We start from the raw sequence: 20,352 nt of genomic DNA on the forward strand, positions 1-20,352 counted from the left end.
ATGAAGAACACACATGACATGGGCTGGATAGAACGCTTCTCAAACAAACTGTCATATGACGTTACTGTTCAAACACAAAATAAAGTCAAAGATCCAGATACTGACTTTAGGTAAATAAAGTAATGTATAAATATCAGGACTGTTGTCAGTATACAAAAAAAAAAAAAAAAAAAAATGAATGAAAAATGCGCTGTGCTGGACAGAAAAGGTACAATGCCAGACGGTACTGTGGAGTACAGAATTAAGTAACCGCACGACTGCCAGCTGAAAGTTTTTAGTGTCTGCTTTGGGGACAGTGGTCATGCGCCTCAACTCGTCCGAGCGATCTGTTTAATTAAACTCGGAGCGTAATTGAATGCTAAACTCCAACTGGGAGGTGTGGACGAAGGACAGAAGAGACGCAGGAGGTGGTGCTCTGTGGCACAGGCACCACTCAGAAAGAAAACTGATGCATTTAACGACGTACTCGCTCCTGGTACATGCGTAGAAATTGAAAAACAGGCTGTCAGTTAGCAAAGTACAAGCATTCCATAAGAAAGACCGAACACTTTTTTTTTTTTTTTTTGTGTAACATTACTATCATCAGTTTGAACGCTGTTGACAACTTTTTTTTTTCTTTTAGAAAGTGATGGTTGGACGTTAGGATTATATTGTGGTGTTAAAGCGAACGAGCAAACAGCTTGATATATTTTCATCAATATATATATTTTTTACATCGCCTGTGGATATAAAATAATCGGTGTTTATTTTATTTTATTGACACCATTATTGTTGTTATTGTTTAGAATTGGAGCGACGATTCAAAGAAACAATTCTAAAATATAAACAAACCGGACTAGGTTTGACTGTTTTTCGTGACAGTTAAATGTGTCGCAGAAAACAAGTTCAACCTCCTTAGCCTTTTTTTTTTTTATCAGTGGAGATAAAAGTACATACAAATATTGTTCCGTTGTTATTTTTAAATGGCAAAAGATCTCAAGCCACGACTTTGCTGCATGTCTAAAGGAGACAATGGCTACGGGTTCCATCTCCACGGAGAGAAGGGTAAAAACGGGCAGTTCATTCGGAAAGTGGAAGCCAACTCGCCGGCTGAGGCTGCGGGAATGCACGCAGGTGACCGTGTTGTGGAGGTGAACGGCGTGAACGTGGAAAAGGAAACCCATCACCAGGTAAGGGTAACAATACAATCGATTTAGTGTTAAATAACACCCATATGCTGCTTTGTCACCCCCCTCACTCACGCTTATTGCACGAATGTTTTAGTGTTGTATGGAGTGTACTGTTAGTTACTCCAGTTTCTCCCAAATTTAACACAAGCTTAGCACACGCAGGCCTTGTTGGCAGTGAAGTTTATGAACATGCTCTTCAAAAGTAAACATCAGTAGTTGATCAATTTTGTAATACCCTCTTTACTTAATTTCAGCTAATAGGCTAGTACTGTAAATGTAGGCTACATTTTGTGTCATGCATAGGTATTGTTTTTTAAAATTTGAATCAGTAATGTAGAAATCTACAATATATGGACTTCAGAAATTATTTCTTTGTTTGTGAGACCCATAGCAGTGTAAGATATCATGGTTTTTCAAATTTTGTCTCTCTTTTTAAGACATAATATTCATACTTAGTTTAGTCTTCTATGCCCCTTGTATCAGTCAGCATGCGAGTTTGAAAGTACAGTTTACTTTTCATGGAAAGTTCCCAAAAAGCAATCTTAGTTGTAGGGGCACAAACCTCTCCACCATCTGTTTGCCAAACATATCTCTTGTTCACACACATAATCTGGAAAAAGCAACTGCATGGGGAAGCTACATCAAGTCGGCTATACAGTATAGAGAGAGCACTGCTTTTGGAGCGTGCTTGAGGGATACTATACTGTTGACCACTTTGTTTGTGACATCAGGTGGTCCAGCGGATTAAAGCCGTGGAGAAGGAGACCCGCCTGCTAGTGGTGGATAAAGAGACGGACGAGTTGTTGCGTGGGCTGCGTCTCACCTGCACGGAGGAGATGGCCCACAGCGGGGTGTCTGTCCCAGGACAGGCTGCCGTGAAACAGAACGGGACAGCATGGAAACAACAGCTAGCGCTCAACAGTGAAGCGCCCAAGAGAATGTCCAGAACACACAGCTCTGAGAGCAGGAAAAAGGTAAGAGCTGCTTTTGTTAACCTTCAAGTCCTCTGTTCATTTACTGTGGGCCAGTGCCAAGTTTAAAGGCAATGCTGGCAGGTTATCATATTGAGATTTTGATGCCTTCAAGCCATTTGTATAGTGCATTAATGGATGCAGGATGCATGAAATGAGTTCAGTTGGTTATGTAATCGGTTCTTGGAGCTAAAATTATATAATGTTTGCATGTAACCAACAGTGTACTGCTGTACCATTTAAAATACAATCAGGCTCTAATGTATGGTTTCCTCCTGGAAAATGATATGATAAATCCAAACTAAAAAAAATCTTAATGAGAAAAAAAATATTCTAGGTAGCTGACCTTTTGGTAAAGGATTGCATTGATATGCAGTTTCACCTTAACAATTGCAGCAGTATGCTGCTGGCATGTACAACTGTAAGAAGAGTTATCCACAAATGACACTGTGAGAGAGACAGGAGGACTGCTTTCTTTTCACTTTACTTTCCTGCGCACAGTAAACAAAGCATCAACACCACCAACAGGCAGGCTGTCGGAGACACGTTTGGGTAAATTGAGATGCTGGTGAGTCTGCATAATTGAAATGCTGTCCTTCCCAATCGCTTCAAAGCTCCATGTCTTCAGAAAATCACGATCAGCATGGCCTGTTCTGCAACAAACCTGGTCGCATTTCTGATTCTGTTTTCTAATATTTCACTGATCAGAATGAAAGCGTTTCGGAGGACTTTGCCTCATATTAATTTCTCTCCCCCTTGGGTGTACTCCCTTTAGACATTCTGTACTGCTTGGTGGAGGAAGGAAGCCGTTTCTGCAATTGATTCCAGTTTACTGGCGTTGAGTGTGGCAGCGCCTTGCTCGATAGGCCTGTTTTCTGTTAGGATCCCATTGTTTCTAATTACTGGGGCTGTTGGATCCCTCTGCGGGGCAGGTTATAAAGCATCAGCAAGTCTATAAACTAAATGCCTTATTAATCTGCACTGTGGAAAATGAGATTTTCCACAGTTGTTAACACAAAACAGATTATGCCAGGATCTAAGCAACCTTTCAGTACATGTTGGGACAGTGATAAAAGAAATTATATAGATTGGAAACTGTAGCTAAAGAGGGTGTAAACTTAGTGGTGTAAAAAAAAAAAAAAAACATAACAAGGAATTGGTCTACATTACTGTAATTATGTGTGTATATATATATATATATATATATATATATATATATAATTACACATTTATTTTGAATGATTTACCAGATGTGTAACTCTGGGCAACAGACAGGATCTCCAGGCATATTTACTGAGGAGCTATTTGAAAACAGGATTGGTGCTTTTCTAAGTAAATTGAGTAAATTGAACAACATTGCTTTTGAAACAAACTTTTGTTTAAACAACTACTTGCTTGCATAGTAGGAATTCCACTGTGATAGTCACTGTCCGTGCTCCCTAAACAAGATTTAGACTGGGAGACTGAGAGAGGGGATGGGGGAACTAGAACAGGCACACCAAGAGAAAGAACTTGGTGTTGTAGTAGACTTATCGCTGGGAAGCAGTGAAAAAGGTAAACAGAATGCTTAGGTATATATTCAAAAGTGTAGAGTAAAAATCCAAAGAGGTTCTGATAAGGCTGTATAATGTGCTGGTGAGACTGTTCTTGGAATGCAATTAGGAGTCCAATTCTGGTCACCACAAATTGACACAAAGTCCTGAGATCAATCCGCTACAAAGAACCAAATCTTTGCTCAATGCAACACCCCAAAGCTATTTTTTTTTGTTTACCCCAAGCCCTCAATTTTGGTTGAATTTTTTTTTCCACACCAGTTGTATATGTATAATATAATTATTATTATTTTTATTTTAAACCTGTTGCTTTCTTTTAAGTTGTCCCACATCATAACAATTACCTGTTGCCAGTGTTGTCACGAAATATATCTCATTAGGCTTCTATTTCAAAATAAATAAATAAATCAATGATGTATTCAGGAAATGGGCCCCAGGTTAAGGGTTGATGTTCACGAGTCACTAGGGAGAGACTGGAAGCACATTTTTTGAGGCCAGCATAAGGAAGGGGGCCCCTATGAATGATAAGACTGAACTACACCACCATTTTAAAACCCAACTAAACCACAAGCCCTCTGAGTATACAAGCCCTCTGACTATAGTTTTTTCCATTTACTGAATCTGACCACAAACAGAAAAATAGTTTTTACATAAAAAGGCTGATCCCTAGTAAAACCATTAAAACATTTACTTTTTTTTTTTTTAAGGACGGAAATAAACTGAAGAGAATATCGTGCATTGTCTGTTAGATTTCATTTTCATATCCTTTGCCCCATTGTTAACAGTGGCGAGGTTTTTGCAATTGAAATAACGAATATATGAGTAACATCCCAGCTTCACAATGAAAATGAATTACAAGCCGCTGCTGGAAATACAAACAGGAATGGGTCCATTTAAATGATGTAGTGTTACACTGGTTTCAAGAGGGAGGAAGCTTGTCTTTATACAGCGACCTTCAGGGAATGCAAACAGACTGCTCTGCCAACAAGGGGCACTTTCTGATAAAGTAAATTGCTCAGAGAGCTAAACTCTGGTAAAAAAAAAAAAGAAAAGTACAGTAAACAGGTACTAATTTATCTGAAATTTGGATGTGAAACACTGTAGCTTTAACAAGCTATGCATACTTGCACTACACATGCAACAATTTAATAACATGCCTGCTCTGACTTTAAAAGCCTAGCACACTGTTCTCGGTGACCTGGTAACATGAGACTTAAATCAGAATTGCTGCAGGAGAAGAGCCGTAGCTTTTGATTCTACACAGAGCTTTAGTTTGAAACCTTCCTTGCTCTCTGTTGCCAGGTCAGCCAGTCTTCTAGAGTTAAACTAAATTCCAGTACTTCCTCTAAAGTGTAAATCCGGTATAACAGAAAATAATAATAATAATAATATTACATGGCTGGGGACAGTTTACAGAGCTTGAGCTTTCCTTGGAAACAGATTGCAGAAACAAACTATTCTTTGGTTGTATGTTTACAGGACTTAGTTATTTCCTTAGACTCTAAAGGAAATCTGTAGTGATAGTTCAGGTCTTCAGTGCTTGATACTTTTTAATTATTGATAGATGCAAGACTTCTAGTTGAAACAAGGGATTAGATTAACCCAGATGTGATAAAACACAGTTGGATTTTTATTGTAATGATAGCTGCTTTTACAGACCTTGATTAGCAGGAATCATGGATTACCTAAAGTGTATTAGTGTTAATTGGGGTCTGTGAAACCAGCCGTGAAAGTGTTGTGAGGGTTAAATGTTTTTTAAATACAGTATGAGATGCTGTTATTCAGAAACATTTTGTACCTTACCAGCCCTTCATTCTTCTGAGATGAAGTGAGCGCACTTGCTTTCTCCAGCTAATATAATGCTAAATGTGGACACAGGAAATAACTCCACAATAGGAAAGAATCCACCCCTCAATGAAGAGTTCCTTGATGGTATTTTTAGCTATATTGTAGGTTTTTAGGTTTGCCAACTTTCTTTGTTCTAACTGTATTGCTGAGTCTATTTCTGAAGTTGTATTAATTTCACTAATGACCTTCATGGTCCATTTTTGCTGCAATAAATGTTTGCGCTTCTTTTTCTTTTAATGTACGGCACATGTATGAATAATATATTTCACGGCACATTCATTTTGCAGATTTTTAATAAATGCGAAATTAGCAAACATTTTTTGCTTGCTTGTTCTTGTTTTACAGTAAATTCCTCTCTCTGAAGTCAGGGATGACAGTGGGACACCATGTCCATAGCTGTTTTATGTATTCCAGATCCTGATTAGACACAGTATACAGGCTAATTAGGAAACAGTAAAACCTGGAAGCTAAAAAAATAATAATTTGGATTTTAGCTTTACAGGGCATTCTCCTCCGTTGATCAAATCTGTTGATCCCTCCACTGTGCAATTTGCACAGCTGTGAAAATACAGTGAAATAAAACAAAATAATCATTTACAGCATGGCGAGAAGGCTAATTTAATGGTTTCTTGTGGGTGTTGTAATGTTAACCATTATGAAAATTGCACCGTGGTGTAAACCACTTTGATTGTTGCAATTTATGTGTTGATAAGATTTTGTAACAATGCCTAGACAAATACAGCATGGCTTAGAATTCCATTTAGGGATCAGCACATTGAGCGATGTGCAGTCTGCCTGCATGCAAGTTAACAAGAAAAAGCACATTTCCCTAAACGTGGTGGCAGGCAGGCACATGGCAGGCAGGTGCGCCACCAAAGCAGCTCTCTCAGTCCTGAACTAAAAACCCTGCTGTGCCATTCATTTGAAGCACTCTCTCAATCGGCAGAGCGTGACGTAAGAACATAAGAAACGTTTGGGAATGAGAATTAATTTAATTAACATTTAAAAAAAAAAAAAAAAAAAAAAGGCTTTTTGTTCATCTCTACCAACCAGACTAATTTGAGCGGCACATGGATCAGTTAACCTTGACAAACAAACAACCCACATCCACATCAAACAGCTTGTCTAAATCTTCTCTCAAGGTGGACAGTAAGGGAGAAGTGTAAGGATGTTATGGTCTAGGCGTCTAGTCTAGGAATAAAGCTTACGTAATTACTGAAGGTGTCTTTTAGTGAGCATGTCCCCAGTGACATATTTGACCCAGCAACTTATTTAATTTTTATGTTGCTTGATTTTTAAATGTACACCATTGGAAGCTGCAGTGTCTCATGCTTGATTCTTCCTTGATGTGTGTTTACTGCGGTTGACTCTCTTGACCTGTTTGTTTGTTGATACAATGGAGTTTTACTTGTAGGAACACAAGATTCCTCCTCAGCTCTGATACCAGTCCCCCCCTGCCCCCTGCAATGTCTCCCCAAAGTTCAATTAATGCATGCTACTTACAGCAGTTCAGGTTTCTGAACCCATGAAGCAAAATGGTATAATGTTTTAATAACATTTTTCCATAACTTCAAGTTGTTAATTAGTTTCTTTTTGAAGTAAAAACATATACACAGTGTGTGTGTGTATATTATTATTATTATTATTATTATTATTATTATTTTTTAATTGACTGGAGCCTTCATTAGCATAGTTAATAGCCTAAATAACATTCCTGTTGTTCCAAAGGCTTTTTGTACTTCAACTGATTTTACATAATAATAAAACTTGATGCATCTCTTTTGCTTAATACCCCAAAGCGATGGCATAAAATGTCTTGCATTAGATACCTAATAACACCTGTTCTGCTCAGTGTTGTTTTGCTCTAACAGATCCACATGGCCAGGGCATTGTTGGATCTTTCCACACAGATTCAGCCTGTTTCTGATTTGCATGTATTAATTTGTTTCCTCGTTTTTGTAAGGTAAGGTTTACTATCAGTGAAATGACACAAGTTTGTGTGCAAACACGCATCCGAAAAAGCCCTCTGTATTCCCATAAGCTCTCCTGTTATAGCCAGAGCCAGACGAAATGTAGTTACTCACATTACTATTGCTGAGCTCAGCACAGGGGTACCCCGGACAGACACAAACCAGTTTCCATGCAGATCTGTGTTGGTGGTGGTGGTGGTGTTTTTTTTTCCTGGGTACTTCATAGCATCAGATGATCGACTTTGTGCACTGAGTTAAACTTAAGAGTTTGAGCAGCAGATCTTGTAAGATGCAGTAGCACTTGATGGAATAAACAGAAACAGGTTCAAACAAAGCTTATTTGCTTGGATATCGTTTGTCACTGCTGCTCAAATTGCTTTAAAAGCCACTTTCTCACAGGGCAGTTGAACAAAACTGCTATTCTTCTGAGATGCATAATGCAGTGTTTCATCCCCTTGTGAGCCTTGAACTCATTGTACCAAGCAGTATTGCTGTGTTATTTACTGAGAGATAGCAGTGGCGTTCTAGAGAAACAAAATAAACCACCAAGTTATGTAATAATGTTTAAAACTAGAGTAACATTTTGCTTTTTCACAGTCCTGCGTTGTGGGGTCTGTTTACCTTGCGCAGACAGCACCATAATAAAATAAGCACTGTGTCTTGCGAAAGGTGGTGGACATTAACTTCTTCCTCAAAAAATCTATAGGATTCACGTTTGTACACAAGTGTTTAGATGTCCAAATCAGATCACTAATTATATTCTTACTTTGATTTTAAATGGGTGCCTTTATCTCCTGATAAGTTGGAAAAAAAAAATAGGGCAGCAGTGTGGAGTAGTGGTTAGGGCTCTGGACTCTTGACCGGAGGGTTGTGGGTTCAATCCCCAGTGGGGGACACTGCTGTTGTACCCTTGTACCTAGTGGGGGACACTGCTGTTGTACCCTTGAGCAAGGTACTTTACCTAGATTGCTCCAGTAAAAACCCAACTGTATAAATGGGTAATTGTATGTAAAATAATGTGATATCTGAATAATGTATAATGTGATATCTTGTAACAATTGTAAATCGCCCTGGATAAGGGTGTCTGCTAAGAAACAAATAATAATAATAATAATAATAATAATACAAGTTTGTAACAGTACCAAAGTGTATCCATATTGGGTCGTTGGTTTGACATTTTTTTGAAAGAGAGAGGCAGTGAGAGTGGCTTCAGTTTCCAGCAAGAGATCACGTACGTTGCAACGCTGTGCTTGGATCTCTAGAACGACACTTGTCTGGGAGGGCTAGCTATACAACTCTCAATATTTAACAGGAAAAGTGGTCAATTCTTCTTATACACATAAGGACCTTTTTATTTTATTGTGTTACATGTTCCCATGTGTTGCTACAACTATTTATGTAAGGTATGTGTTGTTTTAAAAAAAAATTTAAGATTTTGACCACTTTTTAAAACTTTTAAATTGCATTCCCTGCCTCAAAATGGCTTCCCATGTACCCGCATGGACCGCTCAGAGCTACATTTCCCATCATCCTCCTGCTCACATATGTCACAGAGGTGGAGCAGGAGGATGATGGGAAATGTAATTCTGAGAGGAAGCCATCTTGAGGCAGGGAATGCAATTTAAAAGTTTAAAAAAGTGGTCAAAATGTAGCAACACATGGGAACATGTAACACAATAAAATAAAAAGGTCCTTATGTGCCCTTTTAAAAGCACATAAAGTCCTAAAATATGCATCACTTTCAAAGCAAATGTATTCCAAAGATATTTAGTGATAAAAAGTGAAAGGGAAGCTAAGGGCCCCCACCCAAAACACTACCCACTCGCTTTCCAGTCAGAGTGTCGCCTCTGCCTGAGCTACTGAGCCAGCACTTTTCAAGCACAATATCGGAGTAAAGCCAGCTCTCGTTTCAAACCTACCGTTTCGATTTGAAATCGAGAAGAGTGGCAGAGTTTGAAGATGCAGCTCTGTCACGAAACTGTAATTAGGGAGGAAAGTTGCACACCTGAAAGGCTATTAAGGGCTATCTGCTAGCTACAATAACTGTTTACGGAGGTAACTTTCACCATGTATTGTGTCACATGAATAGCACAGCTGGGAACAGAAAACTACAATTGGCCAGCTGCAAAATGGTCTACTGCACATGTGAACCGCTTGCGCTATCTAGCGGAACAAGGTTTATTGTGCTGATATTGATTTTTCGTTTTCCAAACTTTACTAACTCAGTCCAATTTATACCACCCTGGTTTGCTGAGCAAAGGGTGCTAGCGACACAGGGTACAGGAAGCCTGGTGAATAGGAGTGTTGAGAGTGTGCCATGCTCCCTGTTGCCTGGTGTCTTTGGAGGTGGGGGCAGGTGAGCAGTAAATATGTACAGTTGATGCACTTAAACTAGACAATTTGCATACAGTAGCTGTACATCCATCAGATGTACACCTACTTTGGGAAGCTTTCATGCTAAATGTGTTCTTAATAAAATGATAAATCATGTATTAAATTAAGTGGGCTCTGTCGCTAACTTTTATTTCATTTTTTGGAGAAATTAAACCCAGGTGCACCCCAGAAAAAAAGCTACTTTTTATAAAGAAAAAATAATAATAATAATTAAAAAAAGCCAGCTGTGTTTCTTTCAGATGTTCCAGATCTTAACTCGCTGTCTGTCCCTGTGGACGCCAGGGTCTTACACTGAGGAATGTGAGCCTTAAAGTGATACACAACATTTTGTATCGATTTTTTTTATTTGTTTATAATATAGCATATAAGATTGGAATTTTGCCTGCAAATGACAAGCAAAAATGAAATCTTAACAATTGGAGAGGTTTTGCCAGTATAGAACTACCATAAGGGTATAGTAGCAGAAATTAACTGTGCCTATCCAATCTGGTCTCTTGCCTATTTATGGCTGAATCTGACTTAAAACAGAAAGATGCATCTCTTATGCATTACAAATGTAAAGCAAAGGAGACACATGTTTCAGCTGTTTGACGTTATCAGGTGATATTTTACAAAGCACTTGCTGGCAATGCTGTTTGCATAACAAATGATGCAGACACGTGATGGATGTTTTTATTTTGCATAAAAGTTCTACATTTATATCTCTGTTCAGGGGGTTAATGTTTTAGATGAACTAGAATTGAGATTAACGAATGATTGGTAGTGATGGTGCTGTGCATTTGCTTGCAGAAGCTACCAGACAGTTTATTTCTCCTGCACGCCATGCATGTTGTTATGAAGTCATCGTCGGCAATGAAAACGTGTCACCCGGAGCTGTCAGTTCATTTGTTTACTGAGCTCTGTATTTGACTTACAGGCTCCCTGTCTGGCTGGAAATGAGACCCACCCTGTATCTTCCAGTGACTTGTGTCCTCTGGTTCAACACTGCCCCAGGACAGCGCGCCTGTGGGAGATTGATAAGATGGGTGTGGGAGGCTATGAGAGCAGCAGTCTCTTTTGTATACCATCTGTTTTGGCCTGGCCTGAATACAAAATAACAGTATGAATTCCAAACAGAAAAAAGCAGGCACTGCAAGTTTAAAGGGGTTATTGTTGGCTTTCTAACTGTATATCTAACCCTCCAAATAGTTGAAATGACTGAATAGCTAAAAGGCAATTGACAAGTATTTGTACTTTTTTTTTTTCAATAATTTTTTATTCAAAACTTTTTGCCCTGGCATTTTTCAAACGAGCTGACACCCCCGCACTGGAGGGACGAAGACGGACACACGGTCCTCTGAACGGGTGCCGTCAGCCGTCTGCTTCTTTTCACTCTGCAGGACCGCCATGCAGCCACCTCAGAGCTACAGCGCCGGAGGACCACGCAGCTCTGGGCAACTTGCAGGCGCCCGGCCAGTCTACAGGGGTCTCTGGTGAGCGGTGAGCCGAGGACACCCTGGCCGACCTAAGCCCTACCCCCCTGGGTGGTGCTCGGCCAATTGTGCGCCGCTTTCTGGGAACTCCCGTCCACAGTCGGCAGTGGAATAGCCTGGACTCGAACCCGCGACCTCCAGGCTATAGGGTGCATCCTGCACTCCACGTGGAGTGCCTTTACCGGATGCACCACTCGGGAGCCCCCTCTATTCATAACATTTAACCATTTATCTACTTATTTATTTTTCTAAAAATTAACCAATAGCGTTAATGTATGATCCAGTATACTGGATGTAATGCTAGGTTTTGAGTTATTGAGAATTTGTATGTAGTAAATATTGTACATATTGAATAAACCTGGTTTGATGATGAAACTGTTCAAAATGACAAGGAAAAATATTAATTATTGTATTTAGAATATGCATTGCATTGAACGCAAGCGTTGAACAACCCTGTGTTTCCCCATCTTTTTGGACCATACCAGATGTGTCTTACTTTTCAATAAACATCATATAGGGTTATTAGAAGGATGTGTGTACCAGCGCTAAAAGAAAGTTTACAAACTTTTCTCAGCCGGGGTGCCTTGTCCTGGGACAAAGTGTATCAAAAAAGTACCGTTCCAGACGTAAAGGCACAGAAAAGGTATATTAGCTAGAGTATATTGGCTAGAGAACCCTATATGATCAAAAAAGTACTCCCAAAAATCCAGGTCCACAAACAAATTTTCAACAAAACAAACTTTTTATTCTTACAAAAATGGGCTTATGCGTTTCAACAATATGTTGAAACTTTGATTGTGGACCTGGATTTTTGGGAGTACTTTTTTGATCATATAGGGTTCTCTAGCCAATATACTCTAGCTAATATACCTTGCGTGCATTGAGCATTGCCATCATTACTGAGACGAAGAGGAGGTGAGGAAGAGCCGTCCTTCTTTTAACCCTTGAAGGTACAAGGGACACATGTGTCCCACAAGTAAAAATGATGATAGCAAGAAACAGGGTTTAACATTTACTGACAGATGGGTTCTGGTCATCCAAATGGTCAGTTTCCTCATGATGAGTCACTCTCAAATGTATTTGAAGAAGAAACCGTTTGAAGGCAACGAGTCCTTTAAGCAGATGTTCTCTTGGTCTTTTGCGCAGCAAGCTGAAGGCTATTACATTATAAAAAGCATCACATGTTATCGCTTGGGGTAGTCCAGAGTTACACTATGGCTTCCCTCATTAATGGAATATTATTTTACATGCACAGTTCATGTTTATCCCGTTTTCTTAAAGCGATCTGAAACTGCAGCCAGTACAGGCAGGATGCTCGAGGACACATGCAAGGAAAGGAGAAGGTCTTTGACATCGGTCCACTGTGAGTATCCTTCTCACAAGCACATTCACATTAGATTTCAGAAACCATGAATCTCCAGTGTCGAATTACTGTATAGTTCATACTGCATCCCAGGGGAGTAGAAAACAAGTCTTCTGCCAAGGGTCAAATAGGATTAAAGGAAGTCAAAAAACAAAAACAGAGTAAAAGCACATTTCATTCCATCGAGAGTGTAGGCAGAGTGTTTTACTTTATGTTGCCAGCAAACCCAACAGTCTCCAAACAGACTATGTTACAGCATGGTTGGTGAATTGCATGTGTTATCTACAGTACCAGCAAAATAACAGATCCTTTCCTGAGAGAGCAAAGGCTTGTTGAGAACAGGGAGTGTCTTTATCCTGGGCAAGGCTTTGTTCACTTTGAATATTCTCAACCGTTACTCGCCCTTTTCTTGACTTCTGAACAGTACTGGTAGTATTAAACCTCACAGCAGCTTCAGCTCTGCGGAACTTTATTTCAATTTTGATTTCCCTGTGTCGTTCTCTCCCTGGTATTCACATCTTTGGTTAGAGGAAGCCCCACAATGTATGGTGCTGTGCTGACTCAGGTAAGAAGTCTGGTTTCAAGGAACAGCTTCTCCATTTGGTTTGACAAGTGGACTAAATACGAATAGAGGAAGAGCACCCGGGTACTGTCGTTTACACTGAATTCAATGAGAACAAAACACTTCCAATTAATTTCCGTAATATGTATGCAAGGCCTGTGCATATGTATTATTGCAGAGATGTGGTTGTGTTTCTTTCAGTTTTTTTTAGTGGGCAGGTGGAAGGATGACCAAAACAGAAGGACCTGTGCATGAGATGGTCTTGTTGGCTGATTTGATCTGCTTGCAGCTTCAGTAGGACAGCACTGGGAGTCTAATAGGGTTAACCAGTTAGGTTTTGCTCTTGTCACATCTTTGCTTTTGACTGGGAACAGGATTTGAAATAATGTTAAAGAAAACTTGTGAGTTTCCTTCTCGTGATGTACTCTCAAATGTATTTTTAAGAAGAAACCGTTTGATCAACAAGCGCTCAATTCCTTGTGTACCTTAAGGGGTTAATATGATAAAGTGCAGAGGGTATTGATGCTCTTGAGATCACACACATTAATTATAAATTAATGTTAGTTACCATATGCCAGTGACTACTTGAAACCTGAATAAAATATAAAGAAAGTTCTGAAATGTTCCTTTTTATTAATAATTTGCTGCAGTTTTCAGAGCGGTTTTGGGTTGGTGAATTTCATGTAGGTTATTTCCTGTGTACTGTGCTCAGACTAGGAGGGTTTTTAATAGTCTGTCTGAAAAGTGGTGCCATGATGAGGTAGGTTAATGTTTTAATGTTCATATTTGTTAAACAAATGTTGCATGTGTGCTCCTGGGTAAACAGTTAGTTTAATAACCTGACATAGACCTCTCGTAGCGTAAACAAACCTTCTGTTTGGTGTGAGTCATACAACTAAATATGCTTTTATACTGGCAACAGGGCCTTTTTGTTAGTGGCTGCAACACAATCATTTCAGAAACTGAAACGCGGTTTGTGTTTGAAATCAACATGAGTATGACTGATGTACTAATGGGAGATAACTACTTAAGTCCAGGTTTGTTTAAAGAGATATTAGATTGCATTGGTTAGACTTTCTAAGGTACAATTAATACTGCTGTCAGTATACAGTACTGTCAGCTATGTCAGCTGCTCTAAAGGCTTCTAACATATTGTATATTCGGGTCATTCAAATGGGTCACATTTATTGGGAGGTATCCATTTGTGGTAGATACATTCAAACAAATTTGATTGAGGTGTTGCGTGGATGCAAAAGAGGAAGATACTGATGACCTTTGATCCCTTTTTTTCTTCATGGGGTGGGCAGGATGTGACGTATCATTTTAAAATATGTTTCAAGAGTAACTCAAGTATCACGAGGAGGAAACTGACAATTTAGATGACCAGATCCACCCTGTCAGTAAATTTTGAAACCATGTTTCGTGCTCCTCGTTGCAAAAATAAGAACGTTACCATCACTTGTATTTGTGGGACACCTACATCCCTTCTACCTCAAAGGGTTAATGTTGTACATCAGCTGGTAAAGTTGATGATCTGGAAAGAACCTTTGCTCCACTTCTCAAAAGATAAAGAAATGTTTACTGTGTGTAAAGTAACTTGAGGATAAGTGTCTTAATTCTGGGGTGGAAAAAAAAAGTTTGTTGATCTCTTTCTGGTGCAGATGTTAAAGTTACATATTTCTTAATCAAGGCTGACGAGGCTTTGCCAGAAGTGTTGTGAATCATGGAGGGGGCTATAGGGGTATGCGTGAGAGTTAAAGGACATTGTTTATCAAGGAAAGCTAAATCAATAAAAAAGGAAAACTCTTAGTCATAACCCTCTAGGACAAAGCCAAAAAAAACAAGAACTACTGGACTTGGATTTTCTATTCGATGTTCTACACAGTTTATAGCAGTTCAATAAATGAAACAACTGTTCCACCCACTGAATGTTGTATCAAGTTACATATACACTGAATCTGCTGTGCCCCACAGTCCTGTTCAATTCACTGGTGTCTATTTACTACATTCTTCCATAGATTAGCATGCTGTGAGGTCGGACTATATTGTTTATTGTTTGCAATTTGCTTATCTTTCACAGAGTTGTTTTTGATGTGGTATAACAACGTTGTTGAAACCTGCTTGCTACTAATACCATGTCACTGTGTAAGGAATACAAACTAACAGAAATAACAATGAGAAAAAAAGCTTAGTAGTGTACAGCATATGTTTCTTATTAGAGAGGCAGTTTAACTTGGCTGGACAGGTTTGAGCTGCAGAAAGTGGCCTAAATACTAAATGCAGGAGTGGCCTCAATGATATTGAAAGTGGCTTTTTATTGCCAACACTGGGAGCAAATTGGGACTCTAAAAAGGTGACCTTTTTACTTGAGGACTATACCTTCAATAATACATGTCAACAACCACCCAATGTAGTTTTTCATTTCAAATATATTCTTTAACTTGGTGAGTGCTTTTGTCTGGATATTAATTTCATTTAGAAGCGTAGTGGTACAGGAGATCGGAATACTATGATACTGATTAACTATGATGTAACTGTACTGAAGGCAAATGTACACATGACACAATATACTTCGCTGCAGGGTCTTTCATACATTTTCTTATACTAACATATGTAACAGATTACAACGTCCCGCTGCAATTACAGTGAAAGGGAGTTAGGGGTTTTGTTCTAAAGGGTTTTCTTTCTTTTATGGTTTAACTCCAGTGTTTTGTTAATTGACATTTGGTTTACTGAATAGATATATGTTCTATGTGTATTACAAGGCACTTTTAATTGCTTTGTATTCAGTATTAAACAGCCTAATTCTAATCCAATTCAACCCACAAATATATCCAACTTGGTAGTCAAAGCTTAGTAGTGTCTGATTATTATTTATTTTTTAGCAGATGCCCTTATCCAGGGCGACTTACAATTGTTACAAGATACCACATTTATTTTTACATACAATTACCCATTTATACAGTTTTTTTTTTTTTTAATGGAGCAGTCTAGGTAAAATACCTTGCTCAAGGGTACAGCAGCATGGCTTTAAAATACCAATGAGCGTGGACTGCAACTTGCCACTTTTTAAATTAGAATTTAGGCCTACAGCTTGCCAGCATCATTTTGAGGAAGAATGATTCCCAAATTTAGACTTGTCTGTGTGTCAAAAAAAAAAAAAAAAAAAAAAAATGATTACCTGAAAAATGAGTCATTTTATTTTTCTAAATATCACGTGTGCGAGTCATATCTGTTTGTCTAAAAGCTATTTCGGAAGGAACTAGGAACTGCAAGGCGGTCCTGTCTCTGACTATGTGAGGGAGGGGTGTTCTAGAATTTGTTTTTAGTTTTTACATTTTGGTTCTCGCTGTGTGTTACCAGTATGTGTTGGTTTTCATGTATCTTGTTGCAGAACAGCAGGCTTTTTAACTGATGGCTTGGTGGAATGCCTTGAGCACTGTACACCCTTCTCAAAAGCTCTGTTGTAGACATGGGGTAGAGGGGCTGAATCGAAGCCAGATTTAGAACATTGACGCTTGCAATGTAGCTACTGGATTGGCTTAACCCATCACCTTCTCTCTCTTGATGCCATGTCTGTTTCAGTTAGGAGGGCTGCTGTTGGAATTAAATAATATTTTTTTTTTTTTTTTTTTTTTTATAAAGAAGCGGCATTTTAATTTGAGGGAAACAAAGTACTTGTTTTCCTCAAATTAAAACACATCTATCTTGACACATCTCTCTCTTCCAATTATATTTTTCATTTTTGGCATTTTTGAAGTGTTTGTGATTGAATGGTTTTTAATGTTCATTTGAAGTAGAAGCTGTTTGGAACTCAAAATGATTGCTACCGTGGTTACAGAATGACTGGTGGTTTTGGAAAGGATTTACAATCATGTGTCGGGGAGTATGAATGAATAGGAGTGCCTTTACCATTCCATTGAATTATTTCCCCTGCCTTTTGGTTTTATTTACTGTATTAATTCTTGGCATAGCCTTTTATAGTTGCTATTAATTTATAACCCTAAATTCGTACTAATTATGTGCTAGTCCACCCAGTGTATCTTATCTTTCATATAAGTATATAAGTATGTCTTAAATTCATCAGTCACATGATTAATTAATTCAGCAGCTCCAGCAACCTTAAGAAGAACCCTTGACCTTTTAACCTGGATTTATTTTCAGACACACCTGTCCAGAACACAACAACAATAAAAAGGTCACCATTCTTTAGAACCTCTTGCATTTCCCTTCTGCGTTAGTTCCAAATGAATGATGTATTAACGTATGTGTTGGATGCCTGGTTTTAAGAGGGGGTTCCCAGAAATAATTTCTGATGTAGGAGGACACTTATTGGAAATGAATAGCACAATGCCACATTTATCCACCTTGAAATTCGTAATATCTTATCTGTTTTTATAATACTTTCTAACATCAATTATAAATTTTGAGGTCAAGCATAACAAACTTAATCAAATAGATGACAGTCTAGGCAGATTCCTTGATCAGTGTTTTCAGATTCATTGCCGCCTTGGTTTCTTGTAACTTTTACATCCTGTTTAATTCAATGCTGGGAGTGCACGTTTTGTCACGAAAAGTCTGTTTGGATCCTGTGAAGAAATTGGCACTGGCCTATTTTAAATGGCTTAGCCAAGCCATGAAGTGCCAAAAACTAATGAATGTGCACAGGAGACAGTTTCTGTTGAAATTCCAAATTTGCACACTGATTATTCTAGCAGAAGAAAAGGATGTAATTCATAACACAGGTTATAGTGGCAGTCTGCTTAACTCAGTATTTTTATATAAAAATAGTAATCCTTTTTGTTTTCTTTCTTTCAAAAGGGGCTTTGATGTTGTTTTTTTAACCAAAATGCCTATGGCTTGAATACAATAAAATGTCATTTTAAATGTCAGTGGTTTAGATGTGAACAGTTCGTTTCTAGAACCAACTTTAAAGCTTACTTTATGTTAAAAGCATTCCTGTTGATGAGTTGTAATCAGGTCATTAAAGTTGTTCAGGTTTTGTGGACAATATGTGGGAGCTTAAATTGAATAGTTCCCTCTTGCAGAAGGGATTGACATACTACAATAGGATTTTGATTCAGCTGAACAGCATCTGTAGTCTCAAAACAAAAATACAAATATACAGGCCTGCCATGCAGCCACCTCAGAGCTACAGCATCAGAGGACAACGCAGCTCTGGGCAGCTTACAGGCAAGCCCGCAGGTGCCCGGCCAGCCTACAGGGGTTGCTGGTGTGCGGTGAGCCGAGGACACCCTGGCTGACCTATGTCCTCACCCAGGGGCGACTCTCGTCCACAGTTGGCAGTGGAATATCCTGGACTCGAACCGGCGACCTCCAGGCTATAGGACGCATCCTCCACTCCACGCGGCGCGCCTTTACCAGATGCGCCACTCGGGAGCCCCCTGCACTTTTGTATTGCTATCCAGCCGCATTGCTATACAGATACAAACTCAAGCAATCAGAACTTTTTGTTGATGTGATAAACATTAGGATCTTGCCTGGCATGTTTCCGTGATGCCCTCTGCTGTTTATGGGTACACAATCTTCTATAGAGAGTAATGACAGTACAAATTACACAGAGTGAAAAAAAACTGGCACTAGTTCCAAATGTATGATTTTACAGCTAAAACATTAAACTAGTTAAGAATTTTCTGTTAAAGTAGTCTTAAGTATTGCGGTAGCAGAGATGGTTTTTTTTCTGTAGATCCCACATGCAATTAAAATACTAAGCAATGGCTAATGAAATACAACAAGGACTAAGCATGGCCAGAAAAGATTTTGAATTGCAAAGTAGTCATTAGATAGATCTACATTTGATTGTGATATTTACGTGTTAATGAAAGCAAGGAACAGATGACTCTGGGGAGTAAGCTTGCCCCTAATCAATCACTCTGTGATTTACACAACAGGAAAATGAATTGAAGTCAAGGGGAAGGTGAAAATGAACCCAGCTGTACCTAAATAATCCTGTATCTGAATTGCAGTACCACCACCTACTCTCCGCTGTTCATTTAGATCAAACACAACTACAATCAAAGCTTCCTTTTGATAACATTACCCACAGCTCAGCGTTTCAAATTCATGGGTGTGTTGGGTTGCTGAACGGCTGGTCCATGAAATGCATGGTGTTGTAAAACGAGCATGTGTGTGTGTGTGTTTTTTTTTTTGTTTGTTTTTTTCAGGGAATTATTTTCAATTACAGTAATATAGTCTTAGAAATAACAGGACCTGCTTTTCGTATTGTGGGTTCTCAGAACCATATATTTAAAATTGACAAACTAGTGTTGGACAGTAGAGTTTACAGTATAAGGATGACACTTATTCACCATGCACAAACTGCAATGTGTCCATACTGTTCCGGAGGGATACTTGACCATTTCTCACTGGTTACCTCTTCTAAACCATTTAGTCATGGAAATGCACAGCAAGGTCTGGTCTCCAGCATGACTAACTGAGTCAGCACCTTTGTTCCTTGTGATGGAGACACATCAGAACAGTATTCAATGTTGTCATTAAGAGACAGCCCTGTTACGCAAGGATGTGACAGTAAAATTCCTCTATTTATGCATGTCGGGGAGTGGTTAATTTAAAAACGTTCTTTTGTTATATACAGTACAATTATGTACAAGACCTGTAGCAGTTATTTTCCACCCTTATGCTGCAATATGTTATAACAGCAATGGCTCTGCTTCAATGCTGCTTATCCAACGCGTACTGCATATGGGGGCAGCACTCTTGCATATTACCCTAACTTTCCCTTGTGTCTTAAAATAAATAAAACAATAGAGCTACTAAACTAATGTGTGTGCTTTTTAACAGTGGGTTAAGTGTTTAGTTATTATTATTTATTTCTTAGCAGACACCCTTATCCAGGGCGACTTACAATTGTTACAAGATATCACATTATTTTTACATAATTACCCATTTATACAGTTGGGTTTTTACTGGAGCAATCTAGGTAAAGTACCTTGCTCAAGGCTACAGCAGCAGTGTCCCCCACCTGGGATTGAACCCACGACCTTCCGGTCAAGAGTCCAGAGCCCTAAC

The 20,352-nt window shown here is 38.9% G+C and overlaps 1 protein-coding gene across 2 annotated transcripts in view; it reads left to right on the forward strand.

Annotated features, from left to right (window-relative positions):
* The first annotated feature begins 209 nt into the window (after positions 1-209).
* Positions 210-20,352, forward strand: part of LOC117431048 (Na(+)/H(+) exchange regulatory cofactor NHE-RF2-like) — a 39,730-nt gene continuing 19,587 nt past the window's right edge. Inside the window, exons 1-2 of one of the 2 annotated variants that reach the window (XM_058995793.1) lie at positions 210-1,169; positions 1,901-2,143. In XM_058995793.1, the coding sequence (XP_058851776.1) occupies positions 963-1,169; positions 1,901-2,143 (450 nt within the window). In that variant the 5' untranslated portion in view covers positions 210-962. The remainder of the gene's footprint in view (positions 1,170-1,900; positions 2,144-20,352) is intronic. The other variant, XM_034051632.3, reaches the window with a different exon arrangement.

Source organism: Acipenser ruthenus, chromosome 22 (assembly GCF_902713425.1).
Source record: "Acipenser ruthenus chromosome 22, fAciRut3.2 maternal haplotype, whole genome shotgun sequence".
In the NCBI taxonomy this organism is placed as follows: domain Eukaryota; kingdom Metazoa; phylum Chordata; class Actinopteri; order Acipenseriformes; family Acipenseridae; genus Acipenser; species Acipenser ruthenus.